This window comes from Pantherophis guttatus, chromosome 1, assembly GCF_059756535.1.
Source record: "Pantherophis guttatus breed Tessera chromosome 1, ASM5975653v1, whole genome shotgun sequence".
NCBI lineage: Eukaryota > Metazoa > Chordata > Lepidosauria > Squamata > Colubridae > Pantherophis > Pantherophis guttatus.
Window position 1 is genome coordinate 134,687,462 of NC_142063.1, and position 15,841 is coordinate 134,703,302.

A 15,841-nucleotide genomic window follows, 5' to 3' on the forward strand; every position below is an offset into this window, starting at 1 on the left:
ATTTAATGTGAAGCATTAAACCAGGGTGGCTGGTTATAGTTGGCCTATGAGACTGTCCCCTTTGGCCAGTCCTTGGGTTGATGCTTGTTCCAGTTTCCACAGAAACATCTTTGATTTTTCCTTTTGAAAGGAGCAGGTCAACTGGTCAGCCAGTTGCTGAAATTGACTAGAACATCAGATAAAAAACAGACACTAAATGTGCCTAAAATTACTTTTATTAACTTTGATGATTGTTAAAGAATCTTGTAAGTTTAAATTCCCCTATGTGAGGGGTCAGCAACCTGTGACTCTGGAGCCGCATGTGGCTCTTTCACCCCTCTGTTGCGGCTCCTTGTCACTCAAAATATGCGTCACAACTGCCAATGTGCGACACCTGCCGACATGTGATTTATTGAGCTTTTCAATCCCCAGTAAGCCAACCATGGATAAATCCAAGAAAAGAAAAGCTTCAGAAGAAAACAGAACGTTTAATTCAACTACATATGCTAGTTTTGTGGCCACTCAAGAAATAGTCAGGCAACAGAAGAGTTTGTGGCTCCCGGTGTTTTCTTTTCTGTGGGAAACGGGTCCTAATGGCTCTTTGAGTGTTTAAGGTTGCAGACCCCTGCCCTATGTCAATTTTAAGCATCAGTTTTCTTTAGCCCAAACCAATTTTTAGACACAATCTGCATCTTCATTTCAGTTTCTCATATTTAATGCATAAAAGAAATATATTTTCAAAAATACAAATATTTTCATATTTTCTTGAAGTGTAATGATAATGATGATAATTCTATTTTCCTTTCAGTCTTATTTTATAGCTTTTTTTTTTACAGCAATAAATTATGATTAAATTATTTGATTATTATATGGAGTAGAATATCATTGTTTAAGAATAGTTTAGTTTTATGGTAATTAGTGTTCAATCTCCGTTTTTAGACAGTATGTTACACCAACTGTTTTAATAGATATTGCACTACTTCAGCCTTAGGAAGCGATGTGCTTCTGCAAATTCCTCCTTATCTTTTAAAAAAATATTTGATGTTTCAGAAAGAGATAATTATCAACTAAGGAAGTCAATATCAATAACCTCTACTGTTATCAAAATTGTCTCTGGTTGGTTCCTTTTTTTAAAAATTAAAAGCAGTCTATATTTCCCTTATGCATAAAGATTCAGCAAAAAAGGCCATTACTATTCAGTAACAATAAAAGCTTGTAGACTCCTAACTATGGTCTAAAACTGTTTTTGTTAAACTGGCTACCTTGAATGGAACCCAGGAAGGACTAAGGGCAGGGAAGGGGCAGAAGCCTGAAAACACTGGACTAAAAAATGGACACACACTTGTCCTTCACATCCATGCAGAAGATGACTGACTACTCTTTCCTTACCCCTTCCTGATTTTGTTTTCTGGTACACACACACACACACACACACACACACACCAAATTCCCACAAACATTTCCCCTGGTGGGAAATGGTAGCTGGGAGAATTGAAAGCAGAAAGAACTAGAAATCCACCAGGAGTTTCTAACTTGCTTAGCAGCACAGACAGCTTGTAGTGAGTCCATCCATCTCTCTTCGCTTTTCACGGGGCGGACATACCTGCATGTCCCCAAGAGGCCTATTTAATCATCAAGAAGGCATCCCTTGCAAATATACTTAAGAATGAAGTCCCACCGAGTTGCCACTGAATTGCCATCCAGGGAGAAAGAACAATTTACAGATCTTCTGACTGATTTCACATGACAAGCAATATTTCCTTGGGTAGAATGGGGAATTTCTGGATAGAGCTTTTAAAGGAAAGTCCTGAAATTGCCAGATAGGCATTGAAATGTCTTTGCCATGTACAACAACAGATCTAACGTGAGACTGTCTGTCAGAAGATTAAAATTCAACTGAAAGTGGACCTTGCAACCTGAGAATGACACTAAACATTCCAGTAAATCCATCAAGGAACAGCTGTGGGGGGAGGGGGGAGAAAAGACATAGAAGGTTCTAGAATGGCTAAGTCAAACCATTTTCAAATCTTATTGAGATGCTGTGGGGTGATTTGAAATGGCTGTACATGCAAAACTTCCCAAATATTACAGGGCTGAAAAAAAAATGTATGGAATAATGGGGAAAATGTTCCCAGTTGATGTCAGAGACTAGTATACAGATATTAAAAATGCCTGTTTGAGTTTATTTCTGCCAAAGGAGGCAATACCAGATATTTGATCCAAGGGTGCGTTTATTTTTTTGCACAGAAGGCACAAATGGCATATCTGTTAATTTTTTGTTGAATAAATAATTGCCAATTTTCATAATTTGTTTCTTTAATGCCATCACCTGTTTATATGCTGTTTGAATGAAGTATTGAAATGTGTCAGGCATGAAAGACCAGGACCACACGTGAAGTTCCAATTAAACTGATTTATTATTGCATGCCTATGCACAGGAATCTATCCAACTAATGGGTTAGCGCTATTTTGACACTAGATAAAAATTAATGGAGTTCAAGAGGGGTTGGATTTAGTCCATGTGTGGCTACATAGTGACTCTAGGCTGATTCCTCTTTGGATTTCATCCCTAGGATGGAACCTGCCACTTCTACAAAATGTCCAGACATGTTAAAAAAGAAAAAAAAATAACATGGGATGTTTTCATTTTCACATGACTGTAGGCCAGGGGTGGGCAACTGTGGCCCTTTTACAACCTGTGGACTTCAACTCCCAGAATTCCTGAGACAGCTTGGCTGTCTCAGGAATTCTGGGAGTTGAAGTCCACAGATTGTAAAAGGGCCACAGTTGTCCACCCCTGCTGTAGGCTATAGATAGAAAATATCTTACTTGCAAATAATAGCAATTGTTCTAAATACTGAGCTTTTATCCAAGGAAAAGCAGCATAGCCCAATCATTGGATATTGATTTGTTGGGTAAAAGCTTAGCCTTCCAAATAATTGTAAAATCCAAGTTCTATTTTTGTACTTTGAAAATAATTACATATTAATGTAATATTATTGTTAATAATATTATAATATGAATTACATATTCTGTATTAATTAATATTAAATACAAAAATAGGCAGTTTGCTTTTCGTTTTGTGCCAGTGCTCTATTACACGTAGCCCTCGACCTATGACCACAATTGAGCCTTAGCAACATTTCTTTTGCTAAGTGAGACAGTTGTTCAGTGAATTTTGCCTCATTTTACAGCCTTTCTTGCCACAGTTGTTAAGTGAACCACTGCAGTTCTTTCAGTTAGGAACACAGTTGTTAAGTGAATCTGGCTTCCCCATTGACTTTGCTTGTCAGGAGGTCGCAAAAGAGGATCACATGACCCCAGAACACTGCAACAGTCATAAATATGAGTCAGTTGCCAAGTGTCTGAATTTTGATCATGTGATCATGGGGATGCTACAACAGTCATAAGGGTGAAAAATGGTCGTAAATCACTTTTTTCAATGCCATTGTAGCTTTGAATGGTCACAAAATGAACTATTGTAAGTTGAGGACTACCTGTACTAGTGTTTTTTCTCTTGATCAAGGTTTCTGGGATTTTTTTTTCTTTTTTAAAAAGTATATTTTTATTTATAGTTTTTTCTATAACATCCATAAGTGCTTAGTGAACAGTGTATTATCTGAGTCAGTATACTTTATATACAGTACTACTATGTAATGTAATGATTTTAAATTGGATGTTTTAAATTTTTTGGGGTTTTAATATTGAGCCGAAATTATTTAATAATTTTAAATTATTTTAATTGTTGTTTGTCTTTGTGCTTTTAATGGGCTGTACACTGCCCTGAGTCCTTCGCGAGAAGGGAGGTATAGAAATAAAATTATTATTATTATTATTATTATTATTATTATTATTATTATTATTATTATTATTATTTACTACTATTATTATTATTATTTACTACTATTTAGATATATATAATCATAATCTTTCAACTTCTAACATTTGTGTATACATTGTAATTATAATATATTCTATTATATATCAGTATACATAATACTATTTCCCCAATTTCTATTCTTTTTTTCTTAAACCTAACAAAACCTAGAACCTAAAAAGTTTGAAGACACCTGTTTTAAGATATGTATAACACATTTAAAGATTCCTCTCTCTCTCTCTCTTTTTTTTTTAAATTGACTGCTACAATGCACAACTTGGTTTTGGAACTTTGCTTACTGCAGGCAGGGTGTCGTCTTGAATAGTGGCATTATTTTTGAAACCATTGCTACAGTTTATGTTGCTTTTATCACTCACAGGTGGAAAGCCTTGTCCTCCTCCTTCATCACTCCAGGAGTATCGACTGTGTAATGAGCATTCTTGCAATCAGTTATACTGGGAAACCACTGCATGGAGTCTCTGTTCAGAAAACGCCTTGCTAACAACTCTGAATACGACTACCAATTGGAACAACAAGGCAACCTGTGGAGTTGGAGTACAGACTAGGAGGGTCTTTTGTGTGAAAAATAACTCTGGCCAGGTCCCAGCTAAAAGGTATACAGTATGGCTATAATATTTGGCTTGTTCTCCTCTGAACACTCTCATACTTTTTGTTCTATACAAATTGGAAAAGGCCATTGTAGAATTGTGCACTTAGCAAGATGGTGGACATGCCACCCTCATTACCACATAATTCCTCTCATTCTTTCTCTGGTGAATCTATGCTTCCGTTTCTAAGAGATGAACATAATTGCATTAAAGTGGTCAAATAGATGGTCAAATAGACAGAATGGTCTCTCCCATGCAAAGCATAAAACAGACCTGTAAATTTGTAATATGCGAAGTATGTTTTTCTCCCAGATTAGGTAGAACACCTAGGCCTTAACTGTACTCCTGAAATTCAGGCAATGGCATAAATATGTGGAAATCCTTCTGGCACAGCTACCACTTGCAGGAGCTATGAGTTCTGGAGGAGCCCCAAGTTGTGCATAATTTCTGAGCTGGGATATAAAACCCTATTCAGAGACAAAGGTGGTGCTCCTCTGGAATTGTTTGGCCCAAAGATGCAAAATCTGTTCTTCCTCATCTGGACTTAATTTCACGTGTTAAGATTTCTGCTCACCTCCAACCTCAAGTTTCACCCGGACAGAAGGTCCCATATCAGAAACAAAAACACTTGCATGAGTGGTGCAGGGTTTGTAACTACCTAAGTGTTATTTTAAACTGCTAAGGGCGAAGTTTTGGGGCATGTGAGGCCAAATTTTACTGAGCATCTTTACCAAAATGATTCTACAGTAGGAAAAATACTTTCAAAACTGATTCTGTTTTCGTTAAGGTAAATTTATGAGGACTGTAATAGATTTTGAAAAATACTTTGACAGAAGTACACTTTAGATCTTAGGTGAATAAAGGGCCCTCTCTGCTATTTTCCGGAACAGCCCCCAAAAGATATTGCAAAGAGTCACATTAACTTTAATGAGGAAGATTCCTTAAAGCAACACTAGCATCTCTCTTTTTTTTTTTCAGGATCACAAACAAGCTTGTAAAATAAAAAGAGCCTATTTTAAGGAATAATAGGAAGGTGCTGTGTACACATGAGGTCTGAAGTACTTTTTTCAAATCATATTTCAATTGTTCACAGCTCCTACGCTCCAAACCCCAGATTAAAAAAAAAAAAAGATGCTGAATAACTATTACACCATTAGGTTTGATTGAAATTATCCTATGAAAAACAAATGTGATTCTAAAGAAGATATTTAGCCTCACAGCTGACCTAATCTGCTTGGCTTTAGTAGCTGAGAGAAATTAGAAATACAGATGTTTCTGCATTTTTTTTTCCAAATCAAGACATTGCTAATTACTTTTGTGCTCTGTTAATGAGTCTAGAGAATTACAAACTAGTTTTAATTCTTATTGCATCTTCTCTCTTTCTCTCTCTCTCTCTCAAAAAAAAAAAAAAAACCTCCTGAAAATGAGCAGGCTGTGTTGACTCCTGTACAGTTAATTAAAATGCTTTAAGATAATGAGACTAATTGATAAGAAAAAAACCCTCCTGTTCCTTCAGAAGAAGAAGAAGAAGCTTCATCAGCTTTTGGTTTTGTTCTCTATTCCGTCATACATTGTTTAACACATAATTGGGTCTTTACTGTTATATAGAAATCTAATGACATAGATGTATTGCTGAAGCAAGAGCTGCAGAGTATTGTGATTGGCTTGGAATATCAGAAGAAAATGTGATCAGAAACAATAGTGAAAGAACATCTTCCTCTAATACAGGGCTGTCAAACTCCAGGCCCGCAGGTCAGATGTGTCATGCGCTGGCCACGCCCAGTTTAGGAGAGTGGGGGGAAAGTCCTGCTATGGCACGTGATGCCGTCATGATGACGTGAGTTTGACACCCCTGGTCTAATATAACGTGAATTTAATGTACATCACCACAGAGATTTCTGAAATTGGTACTTCTAATTTTTCAGTAGAAAAAAATGATTTGATCACTTCAGGGCTCATTTAGCAATATGTGTCAGAGTGAATGTGAAGATCTGAAGAAAGCATGTGCTAACCACTCTTGCCAGCCCTGGCTTCTTAGTTAACAAGTTGATTATATTTTTCTCATTGACTTTTAGAATATATTTTTTATTTATCTACAGTATATTTTTATCTATTTTTTATCTATCTACAGTACATTGTGCCATGATACCAGACAGGAGATCACATTACATGAGCAAACCATCCATTCTTTGGAAAAGGAAAATCATGCTAGAATTAGCATGGTACCCATGTGCCAAAATGTGATTCATATAGCAGAAAAATTAACATTCTTTAGGGGTTTTTTTCTTCCAACTAAAATATGGTTAGCTATAAGATACCGGTGTCCTGTCTTCTTTTCTAAGCTTTATGTTCTACATCTCATGTGACTCATTTAGTTTAAGTTTCTAGAAGTGGGAGGAATACTTGTCTGAGTATGAATTTGTAAACAATAACAAAGAGAAAAAAATAGCATGTGGCTTGACCTGCTTATTGTATTATATTTCTCTATTTATGAAAATTTAAACATTTGGAGTTGCTTTAAGAGCTGCTGTAGAGATGATTAAGCAGAGGATAACTTCAAGGAGATCTATGTATCTACATAAATATTCAATTTACCTTAGAGTGCAATTTATGAAATGAGAATTTTTCCTTCTTTTTATTTGAAGGAAATGGGAGCTAAATACATTTTCCATTTTAAAGGCTTCCAAGTAGATAGAAAAACTAATAATAAATTTGAAAGAGATTAAAAAAAAAACCCAACACTAACCAAAAGGCATTATATATAGAGAATTCATTGGAGAACAATATGCAAACTTATTAAAACAATGCATTTCACAGTGCGCTTCGATTAACTTAACAAAAGCTTGACATTATTAAATTTGCACACAATTATAGCCATATGATTTATGTTTGGTTCCTACCAAATTTTTGATTGTTGATTGAAACAAAATATACTCCATTGTGTTCTAGTTCCTACCATAAAAGCTGTCAGAGATTAATGTCTTAGTTATTTGGATGGTTTTATTTTATTTATGCTATTTATCTATTGCTCTACCCAAGCAGACACGAGACAGTACACAAATACTAAAATTGAAACAATTCCATCAGCATTGTTATCCTAAGAATACAATCAATGCCAGTGCCGATGGGTGCATATTAATTGATTTCTAAAGACTCATGAATGGCCCAGTTTTCATAAACTTTTGTAAAGTCTTGAGAGTAGGAGCCATCCTCACATAGGAGACAAGCTGTTTTAAGGAAGCAGAGCTGTCTCAGTGAACTCTGCCGTTGTGGCACTTCCCCACATATCACCTGATAGAAGGGGACAACCCCTGGATGTCAGGATTTGGAAGGCAGAGTCTATCAGGCAAAGTTCTCTTCTTAGTGGTGGATTAACATGTCAATGCTGTGACTAGCTAGTGAAGCCCCAGACCCCTATATTTTGTATCAATTGAGATGTCTGGATGTTCTTCAAGGGCAACTCCAGGTAAAATGAAATGCAGTGATTCAACTAAGAGATGATAAGGGCATCAATGGCCATCCTTGATGCACTTAACAGAGTCTCATCCAACCTTTCTCTCATGCATCCATTAAGTGATTCTGCTAATTCAAAAGGGACAGTTCCGCCATAATACAATGCCTCCAACCAGGGTGGATAAAAATCAATGGTTTAAAAAAAATAATAAAAAAAATCAGATTTTTTTTATTTAAATCGGATTTTTTTAAATAAAATGCTTTTTGAGGAAAATATATTACCATCCAAAGGTTATTCCATCATGAAATAAAGATTAGTTTTTTAATTATGTAGAATAAGGCTGTATAAGTTTAATTTTTTTGATAAATAAATTCCATTAATCCATTCACAATGTATGCTCTTCCAGAGGTTTTTGTAAGATTATTGGGCAGTTTCTCTGCCTACAAAATATTATCACAGATGCTTGGTTTACTTTTGCAGTTCTCAAAACTGAATTTGACTCAGCAGAGATCACATGCCTCTTCTTCACAGCAAAAATGTTATAACATGAACAGAGTTGAGAAAAAGACCTTAATCCTATTGTTCTACAAATCTATGAATACAGAATCAACCCCTTCAGTGCTAAGTTTCAAGAAGTTCAGTGAATAGAACAGAAACAATATTTTTCTGATTGTTTGGAGTGGAATAGATCTGCACAAGAAGAAAGTGAAACTAAGTGTGAGGAGGAAGGGGCAAGCAGACAAGCAGTACAAAATGAAAGTGAAGCTTTCTGAGCACAATACTGCACAGCCACAGACAGACAAGTCTTTGGATCTCTTTGTGTGTATGACCTGAGGTTTATCACATTCTTTCCTTGGAGGAAAAAGCCTATAATGGCAGCAGGCCGTAAAAGAGACCCAGTTTGGCAATATTTTAATGAAGTTCCTTTACCTATCGGTAAGGCAGGCATGCGTGCAAACTGCAAACACTGCATCAAAGAAATGCAAGGCCTGGTGGCCCGAATGAGGCAACATCATGAGAAGTGCTGTGATGAAGATGACCAAAGAAACACATTTGAATAGGCAGGATCTTCAGGTTGGTAAACATTTTTATTGAATCATATTTCTAAAGACTGCCTTGAACTGTCATGTTTGAGCAAAATTATATTTCTTATTATTACTGCATGTTACTGTCATTTGGTACAGTTATGAAGAAAAGCAAATATTCCTTTTGGGGCAGTGCTGTCTACAATAAGCAGAAATTGTATAAACAATAAAATAACAGCATTGACTTTTTTGTTTAGGGGAAATCATGGATTCTGGAAATTATCCACCTTCAAGATCACCATCCTCCTGTTCTACAGTTTCAGAGTTATCCATCCAGGATAGTGCTTCATTAGCATCATCATCATCATCAGACACCCACAGCCACATATCACTATCACCTAAAAGAAAGAAAAAACCCTTCCCTCCTGGAACCACCATAGATAAGTTTGTGATAAAAACAGATTAGAAAAAGAGTTAATTGATGAAAAAATTGCCCAGTTTGTTTATGCAACAAACTCTTCTTTCCGTCTGACTGAGAATTCACATTTCATTAATATGGTTCAGTCACTGAGACCAGGATACAGTCCACCCAGCAGAGCAGATGTTGCAGGGAAACTGCTGGATAAAGTGTATGACAGAAAAATGGAGCAATGTGCAACAGCTCTGGAGGGTAGAATTGTTAAGCTAAGTATTGATGGGTGGAGTAATGCCCACAATGATCCTATTGTATGTGCTTGTATAACAACAGAAGAAGGGAAAGTCTTCCTTGCACAAACAATTGATAAGTCAGGAAATGCACACACAACAGAATACTTACAAGAAGTGGCAGTAAAAGCTATAATAACATGTGAACAAAAATTCAAATGTCTAGTACGCAGTTTGGTCACAGACAATGCTGCAAATGTATCCAAGATGAGAAGAAATTTAGAAGAGCAGGAAGGGAATACAAAGCTAATAACATATGGTTGCAGTGCTCATTTGCTGCACTCTTAACAAAGACTTAAGTGTTCCAGAACTAAAGACTAATGTTGTTGAAATTGCTAAATATTTCCGTAACAATCATTTTGCTGCAGCAGCTCTGAAAAGGATGGGTGGAACCAAGCTAACGCTCCCACAAGATGTTAGATGGAACTCTGTGGTGGACTGTTTTGAGCAGTATATCAAGAACTGGCCTATTCTGATGACAGTTTGTGAAGAAAATCGAGATAAAATAGATGGCAGTGTCACGGCCAAAATCCTCAACATTGGGCTTAAGAGAAATGTTGAACATATGCTGAGCATCCTGAAACCCATCTCTGAAGCTTTAAACAAAAGACAGAAAAATAGCTGTTTTATTGCTGATGGTGTTGAAATTTGGAAGGAACTGAGTGAACACTTAAAAACAGAACTACACATGGACAGAATTAAATTACAAGCATTAAAAAAACGAATGGGACAAGTACTTCTCCAGCTCATTTTTTGGCAAATATTGTCAATATCCAGTATCAGGGTCAAAACTTAAGTGCTGAGGAGTTAGCTATGACATGGGTATCCAGCAATCATCCATCTGTAATGCCAACTATAATAAACTTCAAAGCTAAGGGGGAACCAGTCAAGAAATATATGTTTGCTGAAGATATTTTAAAGAAAGTCACAACAGTGAACTGGTGGAAGTCACTTAAGCACTTGGATTTAGAGACTGTTCAAGTAATGATTTCACTTTTAGCAGCAGTAGATTCTTCTGCAGGCGTTGAAAGAATATTCTCTTCCTTTGGACTCATTCATTCTAAATTGAGAAATTGTTTGGGACCCGATAAAGCAGGAAAGCTTGTTTTTCTTTTCCAGATTATGAACAAAGAAGAAGATGAAGATGACGAGTGAGCTACAGAGGACAGTATTTAAGTTTTTCATGTGTAGGCTGGGCTGACAGTCTAAGTTTCTTTAAATATATATATATTGTTTAGCCAAATTAGTTAACAAACATGGATGTTTGTTTAAGCAAATAACATATGCTGTAATGTTATTGTTTCAGTTGAATAAATCTATTTAAATTGTTATTATTAAGGTAATGATTATTTTTCTCCTTCCTAAGTAGAACAGAAAAGTTGTCCAAATATGAATGATTAACCTATTAAACTGGGGATAAAAAAAACTAATATAAAAAATTGTTATTCTAAAAATCTTCATTTACTTGCATATTAAAGTTATACCAGCAAGAATTAGTCTTTATGTAGAAAACTATGATTTAAATCAAGCCTTACTGACTAGTGATTTAAATTGTTTGATTTAAATCAAATCCACCCTGCCTCCAACTCTTAGCGAGAACAGTGTAGTGAACATAGGAGGACACTGTAGCTTATGACACTGAATGCCACGAAAGGGTCCAGAAAGATATCTGGAGGGATGGTAATGCTCCCTTCTGGTCCCGCCACTATGAGAGCATGGGAGTTCCTTTCTGATTTTTTTTCTCACTTGCTTTGGCTTGTCTCCTCTTTTTGACAATTTCTACTATCTGTTCTGACATCTTGGTTTTTTCCTTTCTTTTCACAGTTATCCTTAAATCTTCTTTTATTACATTCCTCAAGTTTCTCTAGTTCCCTATCAGTGAGGTTCAGGATTTCAAAATTATTTCTCATGTTCTCCTTAAAATTGATGGGTATATGCTTCCAAATTGTGGAAGCACTTTGTTCTTCTGCTTTACCTTGATGTGGAATTTGCACATGGGCAGTTCATGATCTGTTCCATAGTCATCCCATACCCACATCTTTGCTTTTATAGCTGAGTTTCACCACTTTGTATCAGTAGTCTGTGTCTGTGTGATCCATCTGATGACGTCAATAAATAGAGGCATTGTTTTATTTTTGAAGTTTTATTTATGAAGATTATCTTCCTTATAGTTATGAAGCAACAATTGGATTGTAGAAATTGGTACGTCATCTAGGTCACCCAGCTGGCTTTGTACCTAAAGTAGGACAAGAACCCATGACCTTCCACTTTCTAGACTGAGGCCTAAATCATTACACCAAACTAGCTTTTGAGGAGCCCATTATCCTGCACTATATTATCACTGTATTATCAGTTATTTTATCTTGTCTGTCAGTGTGGTTATCTATATAAAATACAGAAGTGGTTTACTAGTGCCTTGTGTGCAATCTGAAATGATGCCCTTGTCATTTTCATTAAAATGGTCATCCATCTCTAGCATCTTTTAATATTTTTGCTGCCCAGTACAGGTCCCTGCCTACTTTACAGGGCAGATGAGATGAATTTCATGCCTTGGTGAATCCACAAGGAGAATACACTTCATTCATCCCTCCCAGAAATATCTACCTACCCTGATTAGACATTTATGCAAGCTGTCTCAAACCAATGCTAGATAGCACAGGGAGGAAAAGATCAGTGATAATCACATCTTCTCACTCTTTCTTCACCAGAAATATTGCAAAATACTTTTTAAAAAAGACACTCAAAATCCAGCCTACTAGATTCAATTTCACTAGGGAATGCCAGGGAAATAATTTAATATTCCTTGCAAACAATACAATACAAAACCCCTGAAGAGATCTGTTTTCTGTCCATCTACCTGCACATACAGTAGCAATATTGGTTCTTTAGGTTGTCAATAGCCTGCATTCAGTTCTTTCTCATCGATGGCAAGTAGGTAGGTACTCTTTATTTCATAGTGGCAGTTACTATAAATTGTATTTATGTGTGTAATTGTACAGTTCCTGTTTCAAAATAAATTAAAAATTAATTTGGCAATACGTGCAGCCTTACTACAGTAAGTGTGACTTGTTCTTAGATGAGTGTAGGGATTCCATTTTGCTAAATTAATGTTGGGGTTTAGGGGACTCTTGTGCAGTTATCCAGAATTGAACTCAATCCAGGGGCACCTAACTAACCACATGTTATACAATTGTATTGCCAGGTGTCCAGAATCCATTAAACCAGAAACCGTCCGCTCATGCTTCCTCCCGTGTAAGAAAGATTGTGTGGTGACCCCCTTCAGTGAATGGACACGCTGCCCTACCACCTGCCAACATGGTAAGTTGGTCTAGAAGAGTCAGAATCAATCCTCCAATTGTTTCATCCTACCCTAACCAATATTAGTAAAGTTTTGGATTAGAAGTACATTTTGAAATGAAGCTCTAAATGGGTACTCGGATCCTGTATATCATGTTTTTCAGGGGTGGGTTCTACTTACCTTTACTACCGGTTCGCCACGGGATTGCGTGCGTGCGCTTGCTTCATTCGTGCGCGCCGCATGTGCAGATCACCTATGACGACATCCAGGGCAGTGGCAGAGCATCCCGCTGGTTTTACTACCGGTTCTTGTGAACCGGTCTGAACCGGGGGCAACCCACCACTGATGCTTTTGTGCCTGTTGTAAAATGAGTGTGTCTGACCTTAAAACTCACCAGAGATTTCACAAGAGTTGTTAAGAGTGCTAAGCTTTGGCATATTCTACTAACCGTTTTATTAGAGGAATGCAAATAGCACATATATTGTATGCTTTTGTTAGGTTCCTCCTAGGGTTTATCAATGTGACTTGCTGTGAGGACTTAGTGCCTTTAATAATCCTAAGAATAACATAAATGGGAGTGGGAACTCTAGGTCAGATCTCCCTTTGCAGTAAGGATGAAAGGAGAAGGACAAGGCTAAGACTCAAGAGAAAGAGAGAGTGGATGAGGATCTGCAGGCAAGAGGAAAGCCAACTCACTGATGACAAAAATCTTCAGAGGCAATGGCTGAAATATAAACAAGTTTGTATGTCGGTTAATAAGACAGTCAGGTTAGATGGAACTCTTGTTACTGAAAAGTAACTAGAACAACAAACTTTGTAAGCAGATCTAGAGGTGACAATATGCTGAGACTAAAGCTACAAAGAATTTCAGCCACTGGTAATGTCAGAAAAGTATTTTTTTTTTTTAATTTGATTTATATGCCGCCCTTCTCCGGAGACTCAGGGTGGCTTACAATGTGTTAAGCAATAACCTTCACACTTTTGTATATTTTATACAAAGTCAGCTTATTGCGCCCACAATCTGGGTCCTCATTTTACCTACCTTAGAAAGGATGGAAGGCTGAGTCAACCTTGAGCCTGGTGAGATTTGAACTTGCAGTAATTGCAGGCAGCTGATGTTAATAACAGTGCTTTAGTCTGCTGCACTACCAGGGCTCTGTAATTCCTAGTTTGATAAGGATATATACAGTTGGAACAGGAAGCATGACTCAGGGACAATTTTCTTTTATCAAAGCAGAAGTGAAACATACTATATAGAATGTTTTAGAATATGTGATGTCAGGTACTGATGGACCACTTTAATTGAGGTGATTACATGATATACCGTTCAGGGCATGAAACCATATGAAAGAAGGGAATGAAATTAATATTAAAAACATGGCATAGTTAAGGATATGCTTGGCAATAAGCCAATAAATGATAGGTTCATAGATATTCAAGTCAATAGAACTGAAGTGTACTCTATGTACCTAGTACAGATGTGATGGTAGAAGATAATGGGGCATTCTATGCAACATCAAGCAAAGATATAGAACTTCTAAAAAATCATTAGAATTCCAGACTTGGACAAATGGAGGCTCCTGGAATTACTGTACAGGAAGATTTGATTTAGGTAAATGCCTCCTAGGAAATAGGAGACATACCAAGACACTTCCAGATTAAATTGTGGTACAAATTATTCATTGTTTGTATCAAACATTTGGTTAAATTTACAAACTTAAAGAAAATAAGAATGCCCGCAAGATTTGACCTTAAGTCATAATGTCAGTTCAATTTAAAGAACAGAACGTGAGATGCTATGCAAAGAGATAATGGGCACCATGAAAACCAATATAGCAAAATAAATCCCAAAGTTTCAAAGATGAAGGGATCTTAGTGGCTTTTTTAAAACTTGAAAGGATAAGGAGAGACTTGGTAATTGGGCCAGGACATACAACTGAGTTCAGGCTTCCAGTTCATACAAGAAAGGGCTGGAAAAGATACCTCAATGTAAAGAAAATGAAAAAAAGAATAAAATAGCAATAAAATAAATGGTTTAAGACACCATAGGAAAACAGTTCTCCGTAAGGTAGAAATACTCAGTAGTAAACATGAAAACGTTCTAATAGAAGCGAATGAGGTTAAAGGAAGATGAAAAGATTACGGTGACATGATTTAGAAGTGGAAGTGTATAGCGTTTCTCTACAGAAACATTTTTCAAAAAGGGAATATATACAATTCCATTAAAAAGTGAGATATGAAAATCCAGCTATCAATAGGAAAGTAAATGTGCAAATAAAATAACTGTACTGTTTGAAATTGCAAGAGAAGAGGCAATTTAAGTATTAACAGTTCTAGGACACTTAGTTGTCACTTAGAACATATAGAATAGGTTTGATGTAGACATATACCATAAAAACGAAATTTGAGAAAATACACAGATTATTGAATTATCACGGCAATTCTCATGCAAGCAAATTTTCATTTAAGATCTCAATGAAAAAGAGAGAGATGCCAAATGTACAGTTATTTAAAAAGGGAGAGAGATACACAGTTCAAATGTTAACATAAGATAGGTAGTAGAGAGAGGAAAAGAAGGTTTATTTTTGCTTCATGTGGCGCATTAAGGCCTTTGATCATATAGATCGTGGTTTTTCCAACATGGCAACTTTAAGACATTTTAAAATTGCCAAGTTTGAAAAATACTGTTGGAGATAATGTCTGACACAGAACATATTAAGTCTAAAGGTGTGCCAGAGCACATAATTATTCCTCTGATGAATCTTTTCCTTGAATAAGAAGCTACTGTTGGAACTAAATTTGGAGAAGCAGAATAAGGAAGGGAATGAGACAAGGGTATATATTGTCACTGTATCTGTTTAATTTATGCAATGAATATATCACAAAAACCGGCAG

At 36.3% G+C, this 15,841-nt stretch overlaps 1 protein-coding gene across 1 annotated transcript in view; it reads left to right on the top strand.

Moving 5' to 3' along the window:
- The window catches only part of THSD7B (thrombospondin type 1 domain containing 7B), a 550,701-nt gene that overhangs the window by 309,957 nt on the left and 224,903 nt on the right, over positions 1–15,841 (top strand). The window contains exons 9-10 of the mRNA XM_060687945.2: positions 4,236–4,470; positions 12,851–12,966. Of these exons, the coding sequence (XP_060543928.2) occupies positions 4,236–4,470; positions 12,851–12,966 (351 nt within the window). The remainder of the gene's footprint in view (positions 1–4,235; positions 4,471–12,850; positions 12,967–15,841) is intronic.